Source organism: Mastacembelus armatus, chromosome 8 (genome assembly GCF_900324485.2).
Source record: "Mastacembelus armatus chromosome 8, fMasArm1.2, whole genome shotgun sequence".
Taxonomy (NCBI): Eukaryota; Metazoa; Chordata; class Actinopteri; order Synbranchiformes; family Mastacembelidae; genus Mastacembelus; species Mastacembelus armatus.
The window spans coordinates 10,378,655-10,404,904 of record NC_046640.1 but is presented as its reverse complement, the minus strand read 5'-3'; the positions used below and the strand labels follow the sequence as shown (position 1 = coordinate 10,404,904).

The following is a 26,250-nucleotide window of genomic DNA, read 5'->3' as shown; positions in this document are numbered from 1 at the left end:
ACACAGAGAATGCGTTGCTTCATTGTCAAGCAAAATGCAAGCACTGGTCAGTTTCCGTAGGCATGTACAACAGTATAGATCTTGTAGTTCCCCATCTGAAATAAAATAACATAACCTTTGTTCCAAGTAAAAAAAAAAAAAAAAACGAGCCTCCCACATTGCTTCTTCCCTTTCTGCTCGGACACGCGCAGCCGAGGGAGGGAGAGCGGGGCAGCGGGAGCGCGCCTTCCGCGTCTGGTTAGTGGACTGACAGCCAGCTGTGCGGCTACAACGACAACAACCTCCGGGATTTGCTCCATACAACTAGATTAGTGTCGATCTGCTACTGATCACAAGCTTTCACCGCAGCTGGTTTTGGACGTGAACACTCGACGGCACACGACTACGAGCGGTACCACCGGCGGTTTCTGTGCTAACTAGCCTGACGAGCGTCCCTCCAACATGAATCCGAAGTGTAGCAGATGTAATCTAGTCGTTTACCCCACGGAAAAAGTGAATTGTCTGGATAAGGTAAGGACGACAGAAGCCTTCCTGCTTTCTGGGCTTCCTTTGAACATTTTTATCACTAATCCACATTCCCTTTGCACCCTAACTACACCTGCGCTGTTCTCCCACAATTACACGTTTTTTGAGACTCGGTTGAGCAGGACAGGTATGTGGTTAGCTAGCCGAGCTAACCGCTAGCTAACGTCTGGAAGGCAGCGAGTCAACAGCGCTGACCAAAAATAAAACCATAACTTTACCTTATAATGCTCAGAATGGCTTACTTTTAGAGGCCAGGATTAATATATGTAACGTTATGTATTTTCACCAGTACACTGGCTTAAGGATGTGGTGTTGATTTAACCTAAAGCAGTGCTCCCGACACCCGAGCCTGGTCCGGGCCTGGCTCCACTGCTTTGAAGAAAACGGAGTAATTTAGAGATAACGTGTCTAATCTTTATCGAAAGAAAAAATTCTGTTGTTGGAGGATGTGGCTTACAAATATCAAACGAAACTGGACTTCCGACTTAATAATACAGTCTCGCCACCAGGCTTTTTGTGCTGACCCTCTGTTCAGGAAAGCGTGGACTGGTTTGGACATGCCTACGTCCAATTCGCTGGCTAATCCAAGTCAGGGATGATTAGTTTTCAGTCAAAAGCAGCAGCTTAACCCCAGCCAAGGTGGTAATCTTATCAGTTTTACCCACAGTCATTTACACAGGAGCACAATATGAGTCTACATGGGCCCCACATATCTTGTTCAGTGTGTCCCCTCCTGCTTTGTTGAGAAGGTAAAGGTGTTCATGATTAGTTGCATGTGTTTATTGCTGCTGTAACCAAACTGTGAGTTAGCAACAGGATAAATGATACATAACACACCTAACTTACCATGTGGGTGGGGTTTGCTTTGTCTGGCCTATGAAAAGCAATGTTTATATATTTGACTAAAGCAGGGCTTGGTGCATGTAGGTGATTTGTCTAATGGGCATCTGAATAGCTATTGAGAATCAATCCCTGTTGAGATGAGCTTATCCGTTGGGGTTGGCAGATGAGAAAGGTGAGCAAAGACCATACAAAGCATGTTATCTAAAGTAACATCAGCTCTAGCATTACTACTCTGCTGCATGGATGTGTTTTTGAATGCACCATGACTAATGTTTTCCCAAAGTGCTTCAGACTGGAATCGATTTAGCTCGAAATCCCTTTTCGTGCACAGGCTGTTCTGATATCACAAGCTATGTTAACATGTTAGAAGACTGGTATTGATGAGAACGAAATTGCCACAAGCAGAGTTTGAATATGCACTGGAATCTGGCCTGAAGCAGAATGGATTCCAGCAGACAGACACTCCCATAAAACGTGCTCTGTCAGAGGCCCGCTGTGCCGTCTCTCTACTCTGAACTGAGCACTGGAGAGTAGCCTGCCGTCTGTCTTTGCTGCCATTCTGCATCGACGCTCACCCCTTCACACATGCCAAAACAACCTCCCATTTCCTTGTCATGCACACACACACTGCCATTTTTGTTTTTCTAAAGCAGCCGAGGACAAATTAGCTGAGAATTTTTCCATGTGCTAGCTTAGCTCAGGTTGAAGGCAGGACGATCAAAGGTTTTGCCTCTGCTGCATTGGTATTCTCAGCTGCTGAGGAAAACCTGTACCTGACAGCCCTCTGCTATAACACACTTCTGTGGAGAGGTTGACTTTCAGAGGCTTGTTTGTTTGTCAGCTGCATTCCAGTATAGCAGGGCCGGGCCCAGCAGATGGAGTGGGCAGTTTAGCACATGTATAGACAGGAAGTGAAACTTGGTTGAGGTACTTACTGGTGGCAGATTTGTCTTAGTCGGCTTGTCTTCAAACCTTAAAATGCTTGCTGATAGTGAAGAGTTGAAAACAGCAAATTTTGGCTCAAGCATCGGGCTCATATCTGTCACTGGAGCTTTTCGTAGCTTGACTTGATGACATCTGTTGAACTGCTGCCAATAACACGTGTAACAAGGAAATAAAACAGTTCTTTCATTTAGAAGCGCCTAATGTGTAAACCTTGCCAATAGAAAAATGTCACTATAGAATGTGTGGAGGAGTGAAATGATTGGTATGTGTGTCACTTAAAGATTAACATTGAATTTCAGGTCTCAGGATGATTGTATTTTTAAGATGAATTGAGCGATCTGTGCAGAGTGGTTAGGCTTATAGCTCACCTCTTACTGAAATACTTATCTCTGCTGGAGTGTCTGTGTACTTTACCATCTCTACACACCTAGTGGGTTTCTGTCTGCAAGAGACAGTCCTCTAACTATACATCACTTCTTATGATTTATTAATATTTAATGGTGACATACATGCCATTATGCATTTATAAATTAAGAACTGGTGTAACTGATTCCTGGGCAGTAAATATGCTACCGTTTTAGTGATTTTAGTATTTTAGTCCTGTATAAATAATGTGAGACGGTGACTTATATGTTCTGTCTGTTCGGCAATAACTGACTGGGTTTTATACAGAATATCAAGGGTATCTTTATTGTCATTGTACAACAGGGTACATTTAAATTTAAAAATGCAGTCCTAAGGTGCAATATAAATGAGTATAAAAGAAGTAAAGTAATAAATAAATAAAACTTGTAAAGCCACAATCTGGGACATATTGTATATTGGTGCAGTTGTGAGGAAGGACCTATTTGCTTAGTTTAAATTTTGTTTTCAAGCAACAAATGATGTCCAGCAACTAAAAGATAAGTCCCACCCTCAAGGAAAGTCAAAAGAAATTGTAGACAGCAGCCAGCTGGGAGGTTATTTCCTAATATCAGCATGTGAGTGAAGGTTTTTCCAGCACAGATTGATGAGAAATAACAAAAAGGTTCTTCTATCTTGCTTTTGATATTATAATGCAGAATAATCAACTGCAAGAAAGCATCTGAACACATTCAAAAATATCAACAAACGATGTGTTTGTTGTAGAGATTTCATTGGGTAGGTAGCAAGTAAAGAGCTTGCACTTCTTGGTTCGAAATATTATTTCAAATGTTCTGTCCCAGATTGGGGTATGAAATAGTTTAAAGCATGTACCCCGTGCTTTTTATTTTGAAGACAGATGTGAAATTAAGCTTAAAACTTCGTAGAATTTGCTGAAGCTTTTCTAAACATATTGCTACCTGCAATCAATTAAATTCCTTGCTGTTGAATTTTTATTGCCCTAGGCAAATACTTATAGTTGCTAGTTACTTCTTAAGCTCTAAACATCTTGTGCAGGGGTTATAATATAAATTGGGAGGATTTGCTAGCATTTACCCTCATGATGGTACAGTGTGAATGAATTTGTCTTTTGCCCTCGCTATATTTGGCCAGATTATTCTGAGTGCTGAGTCATGTTGTCCAAATGCCACAAGAGGTGAGGAATCTATCCAGCCACCGCGAGTCACCTCCCTTAGATGACTCACAGTCACAAACACACATTACACTCAGAACCATTTGAGATGTTGACTGTGGAGTGAGTGGACAGGTACTTCTCCTTTGTCCATTTTTATTAGGAAGAGGAACTGGTGCACATGATCATTTGCTTTTTTTTTTTAAGGTATTTTGGTTCATTCTTACGGGCACAAAAATCTGGACTCATTGTCTTAAAGTACAATTCATATAAAGGACGGCAGTGACACAGTGTTACTCACTCAGATTGCCAAATTATTGGACATTTTGTAAAGTGAGTATATATGGATGACTTATGACAAGGCAGCATTGTTTTGACCTTTCACCTTATCTGTGCTCATCACTCAACTTTTCTGTTCAGATTGACTTTGTTTTTTCAATGTCTTGTTTCTTTGACAGCAGTCTGTTTAAGTTAATACTTGCACATCAAGTGTGGTAAATGCATACCTTGCTCTAACATAGTGTGCCTGCTTGCAAGCTTGGGTAAAAATTAATGTCATTGGGTAGGAAAATAATTAACCCAGCTGCTTTAATGGGTTAGAGTTTCTTCTGTTAACACCAGCCAGATGTGAGCACTTTGTCTTTAGGCCTGTGCTGCTCACACATACAGATTAAGCTGGTGTAATGGCCCATGGTGTGTGTGTGTGTGTGTGTGTGTGTGTCTCTGGTGGCAGTTTTGTTTTTAGCCACTGTTAGTTTAAAACAAATATCCAAGTGAAAGAGCCGTCACATCATCTTTCAAACTGTGTGCTTAATCAGCCTCTAAAAACATAAAACAAAATGGTTTAGTCTAAGTTAATTGCTAAAGATTTGACTAAGAGATATCAGACATCTCATCAGAGTCTCAAGGGATGTCCTTCACTGGCGTAAAGCCCTCTCATGCTTAATTCGGTGATTACTAAAGGATTGGACCGTGCAAATCCATTTACCATGGGTTATAGATTGTGTAGATGCTATTATTTTCATCTAAAAAAGGCAAGATGATGGCAGAATCTAATAACACCAGCCAAAGTCCATTAAAGGTAAATTGATCAGCTTTACAACAACCAATGTTTCCACTATGTGTATTGGTGGTCTGGTGAATGTGGTGCTGTGGCTAGTAGACCAGAATGAGTGAGTAATCTCTCCAGTCTAAATGGCAGGCTAATTTTGACATAGGATGTGGTTGACACAACACGCCTTTTGTCAGAGACTTAATTGTCTGTAGTTTGTATGTGAGAGTACAGTCTTGGTCAGACCCCACTGACTGCCCCTCTCTCAGCTGTGAGACTGACTGAGCATTTTTGCCCTTGACTGGAGTTTTGGATCTCTGCTGACACACATGCATCATACATGGAGATATAACCTACATTCACATGTACACACACATATAGACACATACATGCACATGCCCTTGAGCAGTGCTGATGCAGGGAGACTGTGCTGGTTTTATATGGGTGTTTTATTTCTAGGGCTCCGTCTCTGCAGTGTCCTCATTTTCCAGCTGACTGCCAGATCCTGCCTCGGCACCCAAGAGCCAGGTTTTCCTGCAGCTGGATGAGGAGTAACTGCTGGATGGTCTCTCTAAAAGACATTTGGGATGTTTGTTGCCCCAATATTTCTGTTTGTCACTTCCTTTTCATTTGTATTTGTCCTTGATATCAAGATCTAGACCTAATATGTTCCTGCCTAATGCTGCATCATGTCTAGGTTCAGATGAGATGGTTGGAAGTTCATGCCTGCATTAGAATTCTGCCTTGAGTGACCACAATTGATATATAAGCATTTTAATTTGTAGGGAAACTGTAACCACTGCTGAACTGAAAAAATAAGTGTGTTCAGTCATAGAGCTAGAGAAGATGCTTGTAGTGTCGAGTTCACAAGAAAGTTCTTTTAAATTGTCATGGATGTGTTTTACTATGAAGAGTGTACTCAAATAAAACTACAAATGTAGACTCATCCTGCTCTGACTGTAATATTGTAATGATCCCTTAGAGCTGTCTGCAAATCATCTGTTCATGTAAGAGGCAATTTAGAGAAAACAGCAGGTGAGCAGTGCTCCTGGTCACCTGAGAGGGTTGTGTTGTCTATGTAAAGGTGGGTGGGTGGCTAGGGTTGTCCTGGAGGAATGTGGGTTAGCAGGTTGGGCGAGGCTTACGAATAGTTTGCTAAACAGTTGAGTTCAGTAGTCCTGTTTTCTGGACTAGACCCAAGGTCAGTATTTATTCTGGGAAGCAGGAGTATCAAAGTCCATGTTCAGCTGACAGGCTTGCTTTCCACTCAAAAACATTTGCAGTCACACTGCTCTATTAGGATTACTGTGATCGTTTGTCTTGGGTTTGCCATTAATACATCCTGTGGAAAATGAGAAGGGGATAACAATAGTGGTGGGGAATATGATGCAGGGCTTCTCTGATATAAGTAGATGAACCAGATGGTATGCATTCAAACATGGCACCCACCATAGCTGCAAATCAGCTGAAGCTGGAGGAAATGGAATCTCACAGCTGCTTTTGTATTTTAAGGGCTTTGCTATTGAAGCACTATCCTGAACAATGGAAGGAGTAACACATTGTCTCCATCTGCAACTCCCTCAGGCTTTGATCAGGCTGTAGTGGGATAAGGCGTTTGCATTGAAGGCTTGGCCCGATGTGTTTGGCTGTAGATCACAGCTCCACTGAACTGAGCTCAAGCTCAGTTTCCACTGCGAGCCTTGACTTTTGTATATGTCAGTACAATGTTGTTGGCCCACATCTGTAAACACCCATGTTAAATATACACATGCCTGTTGTCAGCACATACAGTGCCACCCTGGGTGGTCCATCACATCGAGACAGAACAAAGAAGATTGTTCTTAAAACCCAGCCTAAAGCCATTTTTTAGATCATTCAGTAACACTAGCAAGGATGTCCGAAGTGAAATTCTTAGTGTGTTGTGCATTTGGTCATGTTTCCATACATAGCACTGCCACGACTCTGCAGCTTCACAGATGGTAAACCTGAACATCCTTGTGATTTATAGCCAGCTGTGTGTCAGTAGAGCAGCACATGCTAAGTCGTGAAAGTGTACCACTGCACACAGGGATAAGAGAGATTTTTCTGTCTGTAATGCCAGCTCTTATCCTGTGTGGAATCAAACAGTGAGCTCATATTTGCAACAGAGGCACGGAGAAAGTAATGTTGTGCTTTTGTGTTTCTGCAGTTTTATCCTCTGTTTTCTGCACTGTTTGTTTGGAAGATTTGTATTTTGTGTGTGGGCAATTGGTGTAGAAAGTGATAAAGAGTGGGTGAAAGAATGAGAGGCATGGCAGAGTGCCCTTAGGCCATGTTAATAAGGACTCCCTCATTCTTTCCCTCCCATTCTTTCTTTCTTTCTGTATCTTTGCACTCCTCCCTCCTTTCCCTTGACGATAGCAGGAGCAGCCAGATCATTGCTTCACTCTGGCGTTCTCTCTTGCTCGCCCCTCCTTTGCTCGCTCCTTTCCTTTTGCTTTCTCCAACTCCTTCCTTTCATGTTTCCTCCCTCCTTCCAGTTTTCTCCAGCCCTCTCTCTCTCAATCCTTCTTTGAACCCTCAGGCCACAGATCAGCCCAGTGCCAGGAGAGAAAAGAAAAGGGGCGGGGAGTGGGTGGGTGGTAGAAAGAGAGAAAGGGTGGTGAGAGAGATATAGGGATGGCCTCTTATGAAGATGGATAGAGGAACATGCATAACTGCAGATTTGAACAGATGGACAGAAAGAGAGTCAAAAGGTGGCATTCAAACCAAGGGCAATCTCTGCAAAACCAACTGAAAACTTACCATTTCCACACATAACATCTGACTCATAAAACTGACATCCTTTGATTAGACAGGGAAAACAGATGCATACTTATTACAAAATTTACATCTCTTTTTAATTTACCATCCACAGACGTAACTGGCCTTTTCTACTTTTAAGCAGTACCCATACATTTGTCTAGCAAAAGGGGAAGTTGGTTTCTTTGTAACTGCTCAGTGTCAGCATACACAAACTCCTGTGTTTCCACATTGCTTCGTTTTTTTCCACACACAGTCGCTATTGTTTCTTTCTGCAGCTCCTGTCCCTGTGAAACCTCAAGGGAATAAAAAGTAGCTCTTGCCTCACTCATTCAATTAGCTTTTCAATGCGTGTTGGTTTGTTTGTTTTGCTTTGTTTTTGTTAGGTTCTGCTTTTGGGCAAAGAAGCTGAACAGGACGTCTCAAATCTCTCCTTCCTTAACTTTTTTGTCTCCTCTCTTTCTGTTTTTGACAGTACTGGCATAAAGGATGCTTCAGCTGCGAGGTCTGCAAAATGACTCTAAACATGAAGAATTACAAAGGTTTCGAGAAGAGACCATACTGCAATGCGTAAGTTGCCCTTAAGTCATCATTTTGTCTATGAGTGATTTGTTTTACACTCAACCGGTTCAGACTCCACCTCAACAACACTGACAGCAGTGTTTAATCTGTCTACAGACTGAAATAGGACTCTCTAATTGTGTGTGCATGTTGCAACCCAACCATGGCCCCTCTCTCCCTCCTCTACTGTTTATCTGCAACTATTCCAGCTCCCTCCTCAGAGAAAAGGCCTATATGTGGTGTGGGAAAGTGCCTGCCTCCCTCCTCAGTGGGTAAGGGGGGCTATCAACAAAGGAAATTCCTGAAGTTCCTCTTCAGTGACACAGGCAGACACTCTGAAAACTAGCATGTCCACTCACGCTTCAGCACATAATGACACACTGAAGGCTCATCAGGAATCCATGGAATCCCCCTCTCCCATTCCTCATAATGATTTTCTTCTCAGCGGGTTTGTGAGAGGAAAGCGTATGTTCTCAGAGGGAATCTGTTGCTTCACGTTCAGACAAGCTCTTTTGCATTTTTCCCCTGAACTGCTGTTTTATTGCCAGGGAACTAAATCTGGCTGGATGCTGGCATTGTGTATTTTCATTTGTGCTTAGAAGCCAAAAACGGCCGACAAACACAATCTCCATCAGACAATGTGTGTTTTCAACGAGCTTGCATCAAACATTACCAGGGTGTGTCTCATTTCACATGCCAGCTTCGTTGGTTGTTCTAATTTCTCCAGAATCATTCATGCAGCAGTCATATCATTCAGGTTAATTAGCTTATTCCATCTTAAATCAGGATGTTTCCTGCTCCATGACAATGTTGTGTTTTAACCTGAGAAAGTAAAACAAAATAAAAATTATTATTCCTAGAGCTGATACAGGAAACTGAATACATTCATTTAAATAATTTGCAGGATAATCAAATGTATTGATCTGTTTTTTTTTTTTTTAGTGTGACCAGTTAATAGGTTTGAGTGTGCATCTGTCCTGTCATTTCCAATCTCTTCATAGGCCTTCTTCACAGCAGGCACATTAACTTCTCATAATAGTAAAACCTGTTTGTAATTAAATAAAAGCAAAGCCAGAACCAATGTCACCAGCTAAGATCCTAAGATCATGCTTTTTGTTTCCTACCTGCATTTTTCCTATCAGGACATGTCAAACTATATACTCTAAACAAAGCCAGTTGTTTTTGTCACTATGCAGGAATTGCATTTAGTTGGAGCACTACAGATTATAATGTGCCAATTAAAGCCCCGCATCCATGGTACATCTGCATAGGTGTATTCATCTGTTTTTGCCATGCCTGATTGACATCTCCCTGACTTGTCACCTGTTCAGTCAGGACACCACTTTTGATTCATTTGAGAATATGAGATATTGTGGCCACAACTTAGCATAGCTCCACCCAGCCTCAGCCTAGGGTCTAACTAGCTGCAAAATGTGAAAACACCTGTCAGCAAGCTTTATGTAAGATAATAGAATATAATGTCTTTGTAGTGTTGTTGTTAGTAGTGATCTCTTTAACGTCTGTTTTCCTGAATTTAATGTCTGTGACTGCCCCTTCTTCCTTTCACATCTACATCAAGATACTAATCATCTACAGCAGCTGTTCTTATCACCTTTGTTTCCACAGATTAAACTGGCTTCTTGTTTTCCAATGTTCCCTCTCTTCTCCAAGCCAACAGGAGCAGGGCCCTTCAGAGCATGTTTATTATGCCTCTTTCCGCTTGTTTAAAACAAGCCTTTTTCGAGTAAACACCATCAGTGGAAGAGCCAACTGCTTCAGGAAAGAAATGCACACTACATTCTCTGTTATTATTCTGTGGGATAACTACTTTATCATTACTCCTCTATATTTGTCCTTAGTAATTGATATAGGCGTTGTTTGTTTTCTCTGTATTCCCACCCATCTCTTCCCTGAGAATCCCATCTTGATTAGATACTTGCTTGTCGCAGGAGGGGGTTGAGGGAGATTGAAGAGAGCAGATAAGTAGACAGAAAAATTCTTCATTTCCCCTGGAGCCATTGGTGGGACACAGCCTAAGTGACTGATGGTCTGATATTAATTTAGACATCAACATGGTGTTATTACAGACCATCATAAATGCTTTGATTTACTGTTACAATTTACAATACCTGCTAGTTCACTTTCATGAAACACCAGTTTGAAACATGGTTAGGTAATCTGTTAATATGCTGTTAATAAATAACCAGGCAAGATTACAACCATTTTCACAACATGGCATGACACTGTGGGCGTCTTCCTGGTTTGTGCTACTTACTGACACTAGGCTCATCAAACCAGAAGAGAGTCTTAGTTAGTCAAATATCAGACAATCTCCAATATGTGGGTGTCATTTTTTAACGTGTTATGCTAGTTATACACAAGAGATATCTGGCTGTCTGTGAGTCAAGAAACTCTTAAAATCAGTTCTGAACCTCACTGGCAATGAAGGGAAGCCAGAATAGAACACATGTGGTCTTGTCTTCTTAAATTTACAAGGCTAGCATCCACATTTTGAACTAGCTGAAGGTGTGAGACAGTTTTTATGGCAGTGACTTGCAATATTCAAGACATGACAATACAATACAAAGCATGTGTGAGTTGGTGCGAAGGTGGAGTAAGTCACCTTGGGTCATAAGTGACATGGTAGATCTGGTATCTATGAAAAAAGGCGAAAATCTTCACAGATGATGGGGCATGCTTCCTTATGCAAAATGGTTGCTGTGTTTATTGCAGAATGTATTGTTATGACTATTATCTATCTATGTATATGCAGATGAAATTTCCCACCTGAATGATAAATTACAACCCTTCCAGGTCTCAAAGGGTGAAGCCAGCCAAAAAAATCCCCTGGTCCCACTATGCAAACAGACCTCTCCTCCTGCACAGTAGGCAGTGTGTGCATTTGTGTGTGTCTGTGAGATATTACACGTGTGGCCCTCTCATTCCCCCACCTCCATTTTGATCACTCCCGCTTTTGTGTTCACAGGACTAACTGAGTTTGTGCATGTGTCACCCACCACCGTCTGCGACTTATTACCTTGTTATACAACCAGACAGATAGCTGACTGTTCTCGTGACTCACTCACACCCTCAAACAAGCATGAAACACAGGCACAGTTGCATACATACACTTTACAACATCCCATTGAGTCACTAAGCTTATATCTGCAACCCTGCTGAATGTTTGTATAGCAATTTACTGACCCTTAAGTGTAAGGGCAGTTTCTAAAGACACATTAAAGATGACAGGAATGCTTTTAACACAGATGCTGGATGGGTGGGTGTGCTTTGAGCACACACCCGCTACCTCAGAGAACCAGAGGCTTTCATGCACGGTGATGCACTGTGAAAGGAAGTGTGTTTTACCACGAACCACTCCCACATCCAGAAACAAACTGACACATATATTTATACACTCCTGGTAAAACGGCCTGTATGAGTGCTGAAAGTGCAAAATGTGTGGCAGTGAATTTGAGTAATTTGATAAATTTAATCCTGTTTTGATGTTATTTATGTTGAGCCCATACAGATATACCTATATTTGTTAGGTGAAAGTAACATGAGAACTCTTTTAAAAACTCAGCTTTGTTTTTGCACTTATGTAACATCAGAAAAAGAAAGTTTTCACTTAGCTTTCTGGTGCTAGAGTTAGATGTCATCTGGATATTTAGCCAACTGGCCTCATTTCAGTGCTATTTAAGATGTAACACTTAGTTGCAGATGTTTGCTCTCAGTAGTGGCAGGGGCCACTTTCATATGACTAACAAATGAAAAACACAGTGGTGTCTGGGTAGGAAAATATCTTTTTGCTTCTGTGATAAGATATCTCAGCTGTTTAATTTGCATTGTTTGATAAGCTTGTTCGCTCTCTGCCAACTGTTCAGTTGCTGTCAAAGTTTACCACTTAATCTAAATGTTGAAATATAGCAGCTATGTCAGGAAAATTGGTGCTTGAATTTGTAAAAGGCCATTGTAAGCATACACTGACCTGTATGTATTTTAATACATGGAGGAAAAGTTCAGGTGCTTGGGTTTGTTTTTTGTCACTGAGCCTGAAATGCCAACTTCAGTCAATTTCTGTTCTTTAGATCCAGCTCCATTCATGTTCAGCTTCCCCCTTTTTAAAATTATTCTTGGGTGTTTTTTTTTTTTTTTGTTTTATATCTTTTTGTTTTAATAGTGTGTAAGAGCTGTCGACCAGAATCCTTTTTTCTTTTTTTTTTTTACATCCCGTAAGCATGTCATGTAAATGTCAATTCAGTATGTTATCAAGGAAATAGCAAACGTGCCGTTGCCTAAATGGGTTACCCAGAGGCAGAGATTTTTGAGGTCACTCGGTTCCCTGAGGCATTTTCGGACGTGCAGTCTATATGAGCTGTTAGATAAGTTGTGAGGGCTCTTCCTCTCCTACTGGGTCTGAGCCATGTGTTTTTGCTTCCTTAAGGACCACACTGAGCAGGCAGGCGTCGTTATTTGTGGAACCTAACGCTACATGTGCACAGAAGCCTCTGGTGTATAAAGCACTGACTTATGGCTTGCATGCACAACCCTTTGACAATAGTTTAGGCAGTCAATAAATAAGCATGTGATTAATGGCACTTGGAATAATGCTTTGTGTGCTGCATATCTAGCTAGTACTTGGGTGTTTATACTTACTTGTGTATATTTATGTGTGTTGTATTTGTTTCAGGCAGAGAATTTTCTCCAGAGCAATAGGAGGTTATACGTCTGCGGCTGTCCAGAAAATTCCCAGAGTTCATTCAAAAAAGGGTCTCGCCTTCATGCTCTTGTGAAGGGGGCTTCCCATAACATCATTCACACTCGTTGTCTCTTTGAACCCTGTTGTGTGTGTCTGTTGCATGGTGTTCCTCTACCTATTATCCCTCATAAGGCCATGCTGAGTTTGTGTGCTTGTTTCCTGTTTATGGCTTTTTCTACACCTGCTATGGCTCGCCTCCAATTCTCTTTCCAACTAGAGGCTCTCATCCCCCTACACAGCCCCTGCCTGCACTTCCTCTTTTTCAAATTACTTTAGTTCCCACTGACAGAGCATTGTGTGTTACACTGACATGGATTTTGTCTACAGGGACTCCTAACTCAACCTCAGGACCACCTTGAATAACAAATACCTCCACTGTACAGCCATGCTCTGTGCACTGCTTGAATTATGTTTTTTTTTCTCTAAGAATATAAGCTTGAGTGCCACAGCATGCGTCTGCCTGTGTGTTTACTGTGTACTGACATTCTTTGCTTTTTTGTGTTTATTTTACAGACACTACCCCAAGACAAACTTCACCTGTGTGGCTGACACTCCAGAGAACCTCCGCCTCAAACAGCAGAGCAAGATGCAGAGCCAGGTAACTCTTCATGCCAGTACCCATGGCTGAACTGTGAAATACACACACAAACGCATGGCATTGTTTCACAACGGAAGCAATTAAAAAAAGATATGCTTAATTTGAATTGAGTTTACCCTAAAAATTAATTTGGGAGCAAGTACTTTCACAAAGCCAACTTTTAGGTAATATAATGAGTCTAATTCAAACCTAGTTTGGATATTGAAGATAACTGCATGCCCAGAGCTTTAAGACAGACCCGAGAATTCAAGCATGAAATTGATTCACAATGGACTTTTAAGAAATGGCTGGCAGGTACATGATCATTGAATATTATGATAAATCAAAACCTCAAAGAGACAAAAAGCTATTACTAAACACAAGCAGAATATGACTAGCCATTTATAGATTAGTGCTACACAGAGATGAGCTTTACTAAGATGATAATGTTGTTATTACAGAGACTCTGGGTCCCAATTCAGTGTAAAAGAGGTTGCTTCTCATAATTCTGGTTCAGCTTTTTATTGTCCTAGCCATTATAAATGCACTAAAATACTAGTTCCCCTATATTTGATATTTGAAAGTTGGACTGCTTGCAAGTGCTTACTTAAACTGTCGTAACACTTTCCATTTCCTTTTATCTCCAGCTGAAAAACAATAGTTGTTACATAAGAAAGCACGGTATATAACACAGATATGCTTAATATACAAAACACAGAAGCTTGTTTATCTTTTTTAGACTAAATAAACAGAACTCTGACAAAAAGGTTCAGTTGAGGATTGTAATTCTTAAGTTGAAGCACAGGCTGATAATAACTAACTTAGTCCAAAGAAATGGTTCTTTTATGTTCACTAAACAAAAAAAACAAAAAAAATGTAGGCGCTTATCCCTCCATTATGGTCAGGCTCATTGTTTGTTGACATATCCTATACTGCAGGAAGGATCCAATAATAAGGTCAATGCAGTCTTTACTGTCCCTGTTTAACTGGTATGTTTACTTCATGGAACAACTCTGTTGTATCACGCTGCTGATTCCACCAGTGTGAATGTTTATAGCTGCCACTTGATGCTTTTTATGGCAGGTGCTGTTGTCTGTCCCACTCCTAATTCTCATTTTTGTGATAACGCTTGATCTTCACAAAAAATTCTGCATTTGTTTTTCTCCAACAGTGCCCTGTTTAGGTGTCATACAAGCTAATATAACAAAGATCCAAATATATTCTAAGGTTAAAAAAAAAAAAAAAACTCATCAGACCAAAATATCTAGCTGAATTAGGTCATGTATTACTCCCTTAATAAAGAGCTTGTCTGTGTGAGAGCTGGAGACATTTATACTTACAAATGGTGTTTTCTCACTTTTTATGCTTATTGGTAAGCAGGGCAACAAATTACAGCATATAAAAATATGATTTTTGACTGTAAACTAGAGAGACGGTCATCAACTGTGAAGATGTCATCCTCTTAATGATGACAGGATGTCTGGGCTGTGTTCCTTAACTGTTGTAGGAATCAATGGGGTCACCGAAGAAACACAGAAAAACTCCCTTGTAGCAACGCAATACATTTATTGCAAAATGACAAATGGTCATAATTTTATCGTACAGTAATATGTAGAAAAAACGCATCATTTTAATGCTGATTCTGGAGGGACAGTGGTAGACAACTGTCACAAAGAAAATAGGGAACTCGTCATAGGGAAAAGCTAAAGGAGAATCTTGTTTTCTCAGTATTTAAAAGTCAGAGCTTATAAAAGAAGACATGTTGGTTCTCATATATCAGTCTCTGTAGATGGATCTGAGTTGTGTGTGTGTGTGTGTGTGTGTGTGTGCATGAGACAGGGTTTGTTGAATATCAGGTTGGGGGTAGTGGTCATACGGGGAAGGGAGACAGTTGAGGGATTGAATGACAGATGGTGTTTTTCTACATGGAGTGTGCATGCAAGTGAATCTCTACAAACACTCAGCCAATCTAATAAGAGAGAGCCATTATACTAGAGCTTTATCATAGACACCAGTCTGAGAATGAACTTTCACAAAAGATGTTTTTTGAGATCTTGAATTAAATGTAGCCTCAATCTGTGTATTTTCTGTGGAGCATTTGTGTGAGGACTGTGGCCATAACAGAGAGGTACTTCTAAAAAGGACAGAGGCATGGTGGCAGTATATTGACAAGCTGTAGGTTTTGCTTTAAAACCATCACCAGAAGCAGGCAAAGGTTGAAAACAAAATAAAACAACAGCTTAGAAGTGAAGTAAAAAGTGGTTTGTGCTCCTTGCTACTCATACTTCACATGCTAATTCATACTTCTCACATAATGTGCACGATGATCGTGATTACAGTATTATTGTCTGTGTTGGCCTGAGGAGGTTGAAGGTGTTTGTGGACAGCTGTGGCCACCTAAACCCTCACCATCGCTGCTGCTGCGTTGCTACGAGAACCCTATTGCTATGGTAGCAGGGTAGAAGTTTGTCACACCTCATTACAAGACTGCGTGGGGAAACAGAAAGAAACAAGATGGAGTGAGAGAGAAATAAAGAAACTGGAGAGGGTAAATTGGGGAGGAGGAGAGGGAGAGCAGTGAGGCGCACACAGGGGCAGGAAGGTACAACATAGAAAGAGGGAGGAGCACAGCGTGAAAGAGGAAGCGATAAAAGTAAAATTCCCAGAGGAAGGAAATCTAGAGGAATGCAAATAGAAGCAGAGAGAAGATTATAACGAGGAAGAGCTCCAGCTCCGTGGGACGACTCTGTTGCTGTTGAGGCAGTAAAATATGAATGAATGAAAAAAGAGGGAGAAAGGAGTGTGGGAGGGGAAAGAAAGCAGAGATGTGATTGGAGGAGAGCAAGCTGTTACAGGGAGCTAAAAAGACAAAGGAAGATGAACTGAGGAATAAAAATAGGGGGAGGATCATATATCCACTGATGGGAGCTGGAGTGAGAATGAAGGACAAAGATGGGTAGAGACCACATTAATCTTCATGACTTATCTTTGTGCACAGGCTTGAGATCTGTGTGTAATTTCCTGTGAAATTAGGGGCAGCACTAGTTTTGGGGCAATTTCTCAGTGGATGTCACACCATGGGTGACAGCAGATATGACACATTATGTGTGAATCACAACCACGTCATGTCATCACACAACGTCACAAGATGAGGAGAGGATTGGTCAGGACTCTAGCAGTGCAGCTGTGACGTGGATGTTGTGGGAGAGGATGGAGGGGCCGAGCTTTGATTCTTGGTAATGGACTGTAGACACAAGCCTCATTCTTGGAGGAGTACAGGAAATTGGTGCAGTCACCATGAAAGCAGTAATAAAGATTTTTGAGTGGGGTGGTGGAATTAAGTGATTTATTTGCAGACATAGCATATGTTCAAATGGTAAAGAGCCCAAATGTGACTTTTTTGTTACTTTAAAAATAAAACATACACCTGACTTCCTGTTGCAGGTTTGTAAAGAGGTGTATGTGGTTTTAAGGATCAGCCGGGCAGCAGTGAGGGGGAGAGCTCCTTGCATTGTAGTTTTTGATAATAATCTGATTCTGCATGGGCTGGACATTTCCTTCTCTGCCCGTAGGGTCAGGATAGGGTGGGAAGGCTGGAAAAAACACACAGTCTCACACCCATACACACACACACACACACACACACACACACACACACACACACACACACACACACACACACACACACACACACACACACACAGAGACGTTGCATGTTGTACGCTACCTCTCATTCTGACCATATATGGTTGATGCCGCGTCCTTTATGTAAGGCCTTCACTCCCCAGCAAACAGGAACTGAGCGTCACCACAAAAGACAAAGTGGTATACATAGAAGCAACTTTGTTCGCGCACAGAATACACACGTAGTCGGTTTCAGTTTAGGCATAACAACTTCAGTTATAACTAATGCCACCAGCAATTGTTCATTCTTACCGCTATTTAATGAGAGTAATTTAATTTGGCCACTATATTAGATAAAAGGCAATCACAAATGTCAAACTTATGTGTGCATGTGTTTTGGTCAGTTTTTTCATAAAACATAATATAAGTATTGGGATTGTTGTTATATTCATGGTTTTAAAATAAATCACCTGATTTACTGTATATTGTTATCAGATTAAAAAAGTCTTAAATATTAATATATTTGCTGTAAGTGTCACTGTCAATAATGACGATCAATGAATACAAGACTTTATATGAAAGCAACAAGTGCTTATGGTTTGTTAGCATTTTCATGTTAGTTCATGTAACGATGTGAAGCTGCAATAAGGTCAACAGTACAACCATAGCCAAAGCATAGTCCATTAAAGCCACATAATGGGCACAAATGCTGTAGGTGAAAAACACTGTATTCTATTTTTTATTTTGAAGAACTGAAAATGATTGTTTCATTCTCAAACAAACAAGGAAACATTAAGATAGATCTGCTTAATTTAAATTTTTTTTTTTTTTTTACTTAAACACATTGAAACTGTTCATCTGGATTTGTAATCCAGTTCAGTCAAAATGTGGAATATATTATCTGCCTTACATGGTGTAACCTCCTCTTTGTTTTTAATATAATGGTGTTTGTTCTGCAGGTTCTCTACAGGGAGGATTTTGAGAAGAATAAAGGGAAAGGTTTCAGCGTGGTCGCAGACACGCCAGAGCTGCAAAGAATTAAGAAGACGCAGGACCAAATCAGCAATGTAAGTGTTGGCAAGACAGTCCCTGAACATGCCACCTTTCCATTTGTATTCAAAATATAACAGCTGTAAATGTTAGGATTTTGACAAAAGCTAAAGATTTACATCTCTTCTCTACATTTCCCAGATGGTTTAGAAGCCAGTCTGGTGTGTGTGTCCTAATCTCTTTGTTAATCTCTTTGTCAATTAGTTCTGAAGAAAATAATGTCTATATGAAGTCCACTAGGGAAATTTAGGCTGGCCGTACTTATCTGGTGCACACTTAATGAATAATAGTGACTTCAGCTTTGTTGTAAAGAATTCAACAGTGGACACTTTTCAACATTTTTCAAGGATTTTCAACATTTCCTTTATTTCCCTTTTTGATATTAGCTTCACTTCCTTCAGGCTTCTGTTCACTTTGCTCCTCATTTCTAGTAATGGAATTGTCCTCAAATTACTTTCCACATGAACCATTCTCCTCCACTCTCCCCTTCTCTGTCGCTCAGCTCCCATTATTGATTCACCATTTGACTGTAAATACAGAACAGTGATGCAGACATGCATGCAGTGTTTACTCTGTGTGCCTCGGCTGCTTATGTCAGCTGTATAGGCATTTATTTTTATGTGAAACACAATCACAACAAAACATACATCATTACACATAACAAGCCCTGCACCATCCTCACTAATGGCATAATTAGTGTGGAGGGTGATGGGTAATTACTGCTTTCATGTGATTAAAAGATCTTGCATGTCTGAGATCTAGACGATCTGCAAGACAGAGAAAGATACACATACATTACATGTATTTATGGATGAGCAAATACAAGCCATGTGAAGATAACAAATACATTATGGCAGGATGGATTCAGGCACTTGGTAAAGTGTTTTTATTCAGACTGATATAGAAGACATCTGCTTGCAATCAGTGCGTTATTCACAGCCAGTCATAAGGCAGCCACTTTAGATGAATGCAGCATACTTCTTTCGCTTATTCTCTTCCCTGGACACCAACAAACAAACCAGTTTACTCTGCGCCCTCCCCACAATGTCAGCAATATGAATCCTTTCATTCACTTCTAGTCTAGACTTGTCCCTGTCATTCTTGTTATGTGTCCATTCTTGTTTTATTTTTTTGCTTCATTGTGACCCTTTGGTCCACTCTTTTCCACTTCCTGTCACTATCCTTGTCAAGCAGCAAAGATTCAGAAGTCGCGAGGGGGGGTGTTAATTCAGCAGCAGCCTACACATATGCCATCTGTTTGAACTGCGCCTTTAAAACAAGCCAAAATAATCTCCCCTCATTCACTCTCACTTAGCATATTGCACTGGAGAACAGCCACTGTGTTCTTTCAGTCACTTGCTTCACTGTCTTTGCACAAACACTTCGTCATCCCATCCAGTCTGTGAATACACTCCTCACTCCTGCTGCAGGCACAGTGGGCTCTTTGAGCACAAGTGTGTAAGCAGGGACAGACTCAGTGTTGTAAATCTTGACTGAGGCACTGTGAGTCAGTCTGTTCTCAGCCTGGTAATAAGAGGGACAGGTTATTTAGTGCTCTCATAGAGCAGTCACTCAGTTTCAGTTTCATCAGTATGGCAGTGTGTTTTATATTGTAACACTGAATGGTGCCTTTGTTACACTGGCTGGAGAAGTTTTTGGTTTGCTGATTTGTACCTGAAGGTTTTTTTTTTTTTTTTTATTTCCACCTATGTCTAGGACTCACAGATTCCAAAATCTCTTACCAGAACTCTTCAGTTACACTTGGAATAGTAGTAATGGTGACAATATGATGATATAAATGACAATTCTGTATGCCTAGTCATATTATTTTTCCCCCCTTGCTGGCTTATTCTCAACTCAAGCTTTCGAGCTTCTACTTCCTTCCCTTTTTTTCGCCTCACCTGTTCTTCCTGATGTGTCAACGAAGGTTGCTATGCAACTTTCAGTGCATGCACGCTACATCCGGCCGCTGAGATGTCATTTCCTCTCGGTGTCAAGCTGCTTCCCAAGGCTTTGCTGCACGTAGCGCGCCCCACCTATCACCATAAAGACAGGGCTGCTGAAGAGCAAATGGGAGACCTCTGGTGGAGAGAAAATGAACTACACATTGTGACCCTTTCCTGAATAGAAAAATATTGCTTATTTAAAAAATGTTTTGCTGTTGCAAGTTATTTTGCTCCTAATTCATTTGAGAACATTCATGGTTTTGTTTATATTTGTTAAATCTATTGTGTGATTGATAACCATAGAAAATGTATTTGTGTTTCTGTATGATCAATAGTTTGTCTGTTTTCTGTTGCTTATCCTTGTCCAGGTTGTGTTCATTGATAATGGTATTGTTAGGAGTTATACTTATAGCTTGATGACAAAAATGTAATATAAATGTCAGTAATTTCATGCACTGATATTATTTCATTCTCATCCCTACTGGCTTTCATTATGTTTAATTTTTTATTTTATTTTTTTGTATAACCACTGAAACAGGTAAAAATAAATTACATTCTGTGTGGTATAAAAAGGGTCTTAAAAAGTTGAGGTTTAATTTTGAAGACCCTGCAAAAACCTTGTGTTACATGAAGGTGTGTGCTCTCTCCATCATTACGTGACCTTACACTGTTTTTGTTTCTCTCAGATTAAGTACCACGAGGAGTTTGAGAAGAGGAAGATGGGAGGAGAGGCGCCACAGCTTCAGCCAAGCAGCCCGAGCCCAGGTAATTTTGTAGAAGCACACTCACACTATGCATTTATTTAATATTGCTTGTCACTCAGTCAGTATTGATCTCTGTTAGCAGATGGTATTCAGTATTTAAAGTGGTGGAAGAAAAATAATGTTTCAGGCCAGGTTTATGGAAAGCAGCTTCTGAAATTCTGAAACTTTCTTATAACACGAAAGGATCAGATGACCTCAATTCCAGAAAACACAATAAATACATTTTAAAAAATGGACCAAAGCTATCTGTATGACTGGAAAGCAAACTAATGGAGGGCAATATGCTTTTTTGTGAAGAACTTCAATTCTTCAGTGATAATTATTTGGCATTTCTCTGAAAGAAGTACACTACATGGTGTGTCTCCATTTTTCTTTAAGCTATTGCCTTGTCTGTGCTTGGCTCTGTCCTTGCCACAGGCTGTTGGAGCTCACTAGACTGGGTGTTTTCTAATCACACCACTTAGTGGCTGTGGTTGTAACTTGTTCACCAGTGTCTCCTCCTAGGCATTCACTGTCTTGGTGAAAAGTAGTTGCATTGCAGCAGAAAATTCTGTATTTCACAATTGTGAAATTGCATTTAATGTTTCCCTGAAATGAAATGGTTAAATCCATCGCCAAACAGTCCTTTTTTTATTGTTTATTGCTCAAATCCAGCAAGTGTAAAGTAATAAATACAAACATGTTAGAACATCTTGATGCACGAGGAAGTAAGTATTTAAATGAACAATCTGTGAACCTGCTATTTTACATGTCTGGTGGATACACAGTCACATTGTTCAGTAGGTTGTGTAACAGAGAAATTGCATCAATTGCATGTTTTGGCTTGCCACGCTTTTGAATTCTTTACACACACACACACACACACAAGGCCATAAAGACACACAGCCAGGGGCAATTTCATCTGGCATTAGCCTGCATTTGCAATATGAATGAAAACCTTAATTCTCTCCTAAACAACCAAACTCATATTGCACGGTTATAGCTTTCTTGTGAATCCCTGTGTACCTCTGGTGTGAAGTATGAAAATCTTTCCAGCTCATTCACTGGTCCTCTACTTCTGTTTTATGAACAGCATACCAGTCTGCAGGCTCTCAGAACTACCACTTTGAGCCTACTCCTGAACCAACACGCCAGGCGGCCGCTGGTCCTCCTCCCAGTGCTGGGGTATGTCCTCCGTTGTCCCCTCATGTTTGCCGCAGGTGGACTCCACTGCCAGATGCAATATAATTTAATGAATTCAAACCCTGAGAAAATGTCAAAAGATATTGTTGTGCATTGCTAGATATTGCAAAAAATGTTTACACTTGTATTAAATGTTAATACAAACATGTATTAATCCAGAAATTTGTAGTTTAAAAATTTGTTGCTAACTTTCAGAATAATCAGTTTTCTGATGTTATAGACAAAATGAGAAAGTAACATGCAGATGAATTCATCATGGAAAAATATCAGGTTATTTTTGACTTGTCAGGGGGCATGTACTGTATGTATTATTTGCACAGTAACACTATCAGGCTGTGACGGTGAGACTTTTTGACACATTTTATTGCTGTAGTCATTTTAGCTACAGTTTGAAAAACCTGTCAAACACACAGATGATATCTGTTGTAGCTTCTTTCAAGCACAGTGAATGTTGCAGCTGTTTGTGGAAACTAACTGAGCTCCTTTGCTTCTTTATCCACAGAAGCGATACAGGGCAGTGTATGACTACTCTGCTGCCGATGAGGATGAAGTGTCCTTCATGGACGGAGATGTGATCGTAGATGTGCAGCAGATCGACGAGGGCTGGATGTACGGCCGTGTGGAGCGCACCGGCCAGCAGGGCATGTTGCCTGCCAACTACGTGGAGGCCATCTGAGTGAGAGGGAAAGAAAAGGAGGGAGAGAACAAAGGAGGAGGAGGTAGAGAAAGGGAAAGAAAGACAGAAAGAAAAAGCCCAGTGCCATCTCATCTCACCTCCAGCCGCTTTTTCTTAATTTTACTCTTGTTCCCTAATCTGTCCTGTGTGACCCTGAACCCACCCCCCACCCTCTTTCTGCAACCCTGCTCCACTCTTACTTTTCAGCACGTCAACCAGAGACACTGTCTGTCCTTCTTGTTTTGTCTGTCTGCCTGCCTCTCTGTCCGTCTGTTTGTGCTGATATTTGTCTCTATTTGGATCGTTACGTTTTTCCCAGCCCTGGCTCCACTCACGGCTGTTACAAGTGGAAATTGAAAGTCTTATAAGGTAAACTCCCAGTTCATTGCAATATGTCAAGGGTATATCTGTCACACAGCTTCATCCTTGCTATAGCACTTAGCAATCCTGACACATCATTTTGAAGAAGGAAAAAAAAAAAATGTAAAAAGCCCCTTCGCCCCACAAGTCATTCAACACAGCAGATGATATTCTGTGAAGAAAATAAGTGTGGGTAGGTGTGAAATTTTCATAGGCCTGTTTGTTTTCATTTCTATAATTTTGCAGTGTGTTCTTGGCCTGACTGGAAACACAGTGTAGAATCTCAGTCTATCAAAACTAAGCTTGAATATTTTTGACTTGTGTACATTCCTTTAGCCTCTAACCCTGTTGCTGTTGCACGAACCAGCCAATTGTCAGTCAACAGAGAGATTTTAAATATATTTATAGACACACATCTCGCCATTTTGTGAACAAGCAGGCAACCTCATGTTCACCACTGCACTGAAGGTATCATTTTGAAACTGGAATCATAACCTAACCGAAGAACACCTCCTAACACATGTTAGCTTTTTCAGGTGTGCTGGAGGAATCAGGGACATGTTGGGGGACCTTATGAGTCCATCTTTTGCAACCACACTGAATACATCACCTCAGTTGGTGTGAATATACAGTCTATACACCTTTACTCCTGTTTTCTGCAGCCTAAATGCCTTCAGTCCTGAGAGAATCACAAAGTTATGGTAACAAGGGTTTGGAGAAAGGAAATGAGAACAGGCCTTTCCCATTTTGCTACCAAATCACTATAAAGAAAAACAGATTTATAAAAGAGAAGGCCAAGCACAACTCTGTATTGTGAATCACTTTTTATTTTTAATGTATTGCAATGTTTTGTGAGTTAACATTCCAGTCTTTTTTACATTTAAAGTGAGTGAAATTGTTGGCTTTGGTGATTGTCATGCTGTTCTTCATTTGCCTTTTCTTGTTATTGTAAGATGCTTATTTTCAAAAGAAATGTCAGTGTATGAAATAAAAAAAAAAAATCAACAACTCAATTTATGAACCAAGGGAAAGGAATTCATGGAGACCTGTGTAGGGGCAGTATTAGATCAGTTGTGGGATTAATCAGCCTGCAGTTTCAGGTCAGAACACTGCTCGCAGCTTGTTTGAGAAATCAGCCAAAAGTGCACATGTTCAAACTCGTGTCAGACCCTTAAATCTCTTTTGTGCTGTTTATGATTCTGCAGTAAGAATAAAGTTACAGAAAGGCATTTAAAATACAGGTGAAAGAAAGTTTAATTTTATACTCTTATTAAAACCATGAAGACTTTTTTTGGGGCCATCGTGCATGAAATGAATCCCAAAAGTCTTTGACTATTTTTGATATTTGACCTGTGAATCAGACATTTATCTACTTTGTGTTGGTCTGAGATAGGGTAAAGAAGGCTTGTTCATAAATGTAAAATCAGGCATTTAAGTTTCTGGCTATTGCCCATTCACCATAAATACTGTATTTGTGAGGACCTTATCAGACTTTAATTATATTCGACCATCTGTCTCAGTGGTGTAAATAATCCCATTGGCCCCTGACAATACACACCTCTTCCCCTTTTCTTGCTGTTTCATTCATTCTCACATGTGATGCACTGTGACAGACGTGAGCGATCAGGGCAGTGCAGTCAAGGTGGCTTGGGGGTTTCTGGGGATGGGGACAAATTTTCAGCTTTATTAAAAAAGAAACAAGATTCACTATGTAGCTAGATGGCATTGTACAGTTGTATATGTATTACAAAGGTAAGTTAGGGAAATTGTTCTACAGGTCATGGTGCTCTGGGAAGTGGCTTGCTTGCAGAGAAAACTGGTTCATATATTTTTGTGAATATGGCCAAAAGGAAGTTAAATGGTTTTAAAAAGTTGATTCAAGGAAAAATCCAGTGTGTTGCAAGTTGTCTGTTGGTGGTGAGCATTGGTAAATTTTGCAACTTTCTAATGTGATAAATTGTGACAGTGCTAATGAAAATGATCACTGAATCAAAAAAAAAAAAAAAAGACACCTCAGCCTGGGTTATAGATAGCCAAACAAAATCAATGAACAGTATGTATGCCTGTGTTTTTGCATTAACCTCCACATGACAACAGGACAACTTTATTTGCAACATAGATGCTAAATCAAAAAGCTGTTTTTTTTTTTTTGTTTGTTTTGTTTTTATTTTTTAGAGCACACAGTGTGTTTCTCTTGGTTAAACTGATTAGTTGATGGTTTGGCTTGAAGTGAAATCATTGTTGTCCCTGGCTTATGATGATGTTTGCGCCAATGTAATTTAATACCAAGGCTACTCACACTGGTGCCCTGCCTTATTCTGCAGAATACATTCAATCAAAACTGTGTTTTGTCTCGAGGTCGGTGATGTCAGATGAATGAAAAAAGTGGCCAAAGACAGTGAGTGTTGTGTAAGTGTGGCACAGGACAGATTTGTTAAGACGGTCAAATAAGCATGTGATGAAGCAAGTGTGCAGGTCTGAGGGTGAGAGAAGGCAGCAATTTGACGTTCTCAGTCTCCCAAGCTGTGAGGCAGGGCAAGTTGTTTGTCTGACCTGGATGTTAGTCAGGAGTTAACCTCTTTGCTCCAAATACCGCTCTTCTGCTCTGGCATCGGTCATCTACTGAACTGTAACATCATATCATATAACCCTGTTTCCATTCAGTTTCTGTCTTATAACCTGTCCACCTGTTTGCTGAGACCCCGCTTTCCTTCAGCCTTTATTGGTAGGCTCCTGCGCTTCTGAAGAATCATCCCCTGCTTCTATGATACTGGTTATATACTGTAGACTTTGCAGAGTGAAATCATGTAATCCACAATCACAGGTTTACCATTCAGACCAGTTTTGTGCATTCCATCTTAAATTGTTTTGTTTTTATAATTTTGTTATTTTTTAAAATAAAAATAAAAAAAAATAAAGATACCATATGCATATTGACATAACCATGCATTCACAGCTCTTTCTGAATACATACTCAGAAATAAGGACCTGGTATCATTTCCTGTTGCCCTGTTACAGCACTTCAAATTGTACTTATGATTCTGCAGATTCAATAAAATGTCATTTTTCTCA

The 26,250-nt window shown here is 40.4% G+C and overlaps 1 protein-coding gene across 1 annotated transcript; it reads left to right on the top strand.

The window, feature by feature from the left end:
* The first annotated feature begins 204 nt into the window (after window positions 1-204).
* On the top strand, window positions 205-26,250 carry lasp1 (LIM and SH3 protein 1). Its single transcript, XM_026324547.2, has 7 exons — window positions 205-510; window positions 8,155-8,249; window positions 13,513-13,597; window positions 18,160-18,267; window positions 20,883-20,961; window positions 22,033-22,124; window positions 22,645-26,250. Exons 1-7 carry the CDS (start codon window positions 442-444, stop codon window positions 22,816-22,818), a joined length of 702 nt encoding a protein of 233 aa, XP_026180332.1. The 5' UTR covers window positions 205-441; the 3' UTR covers window positions 22,819-26,250.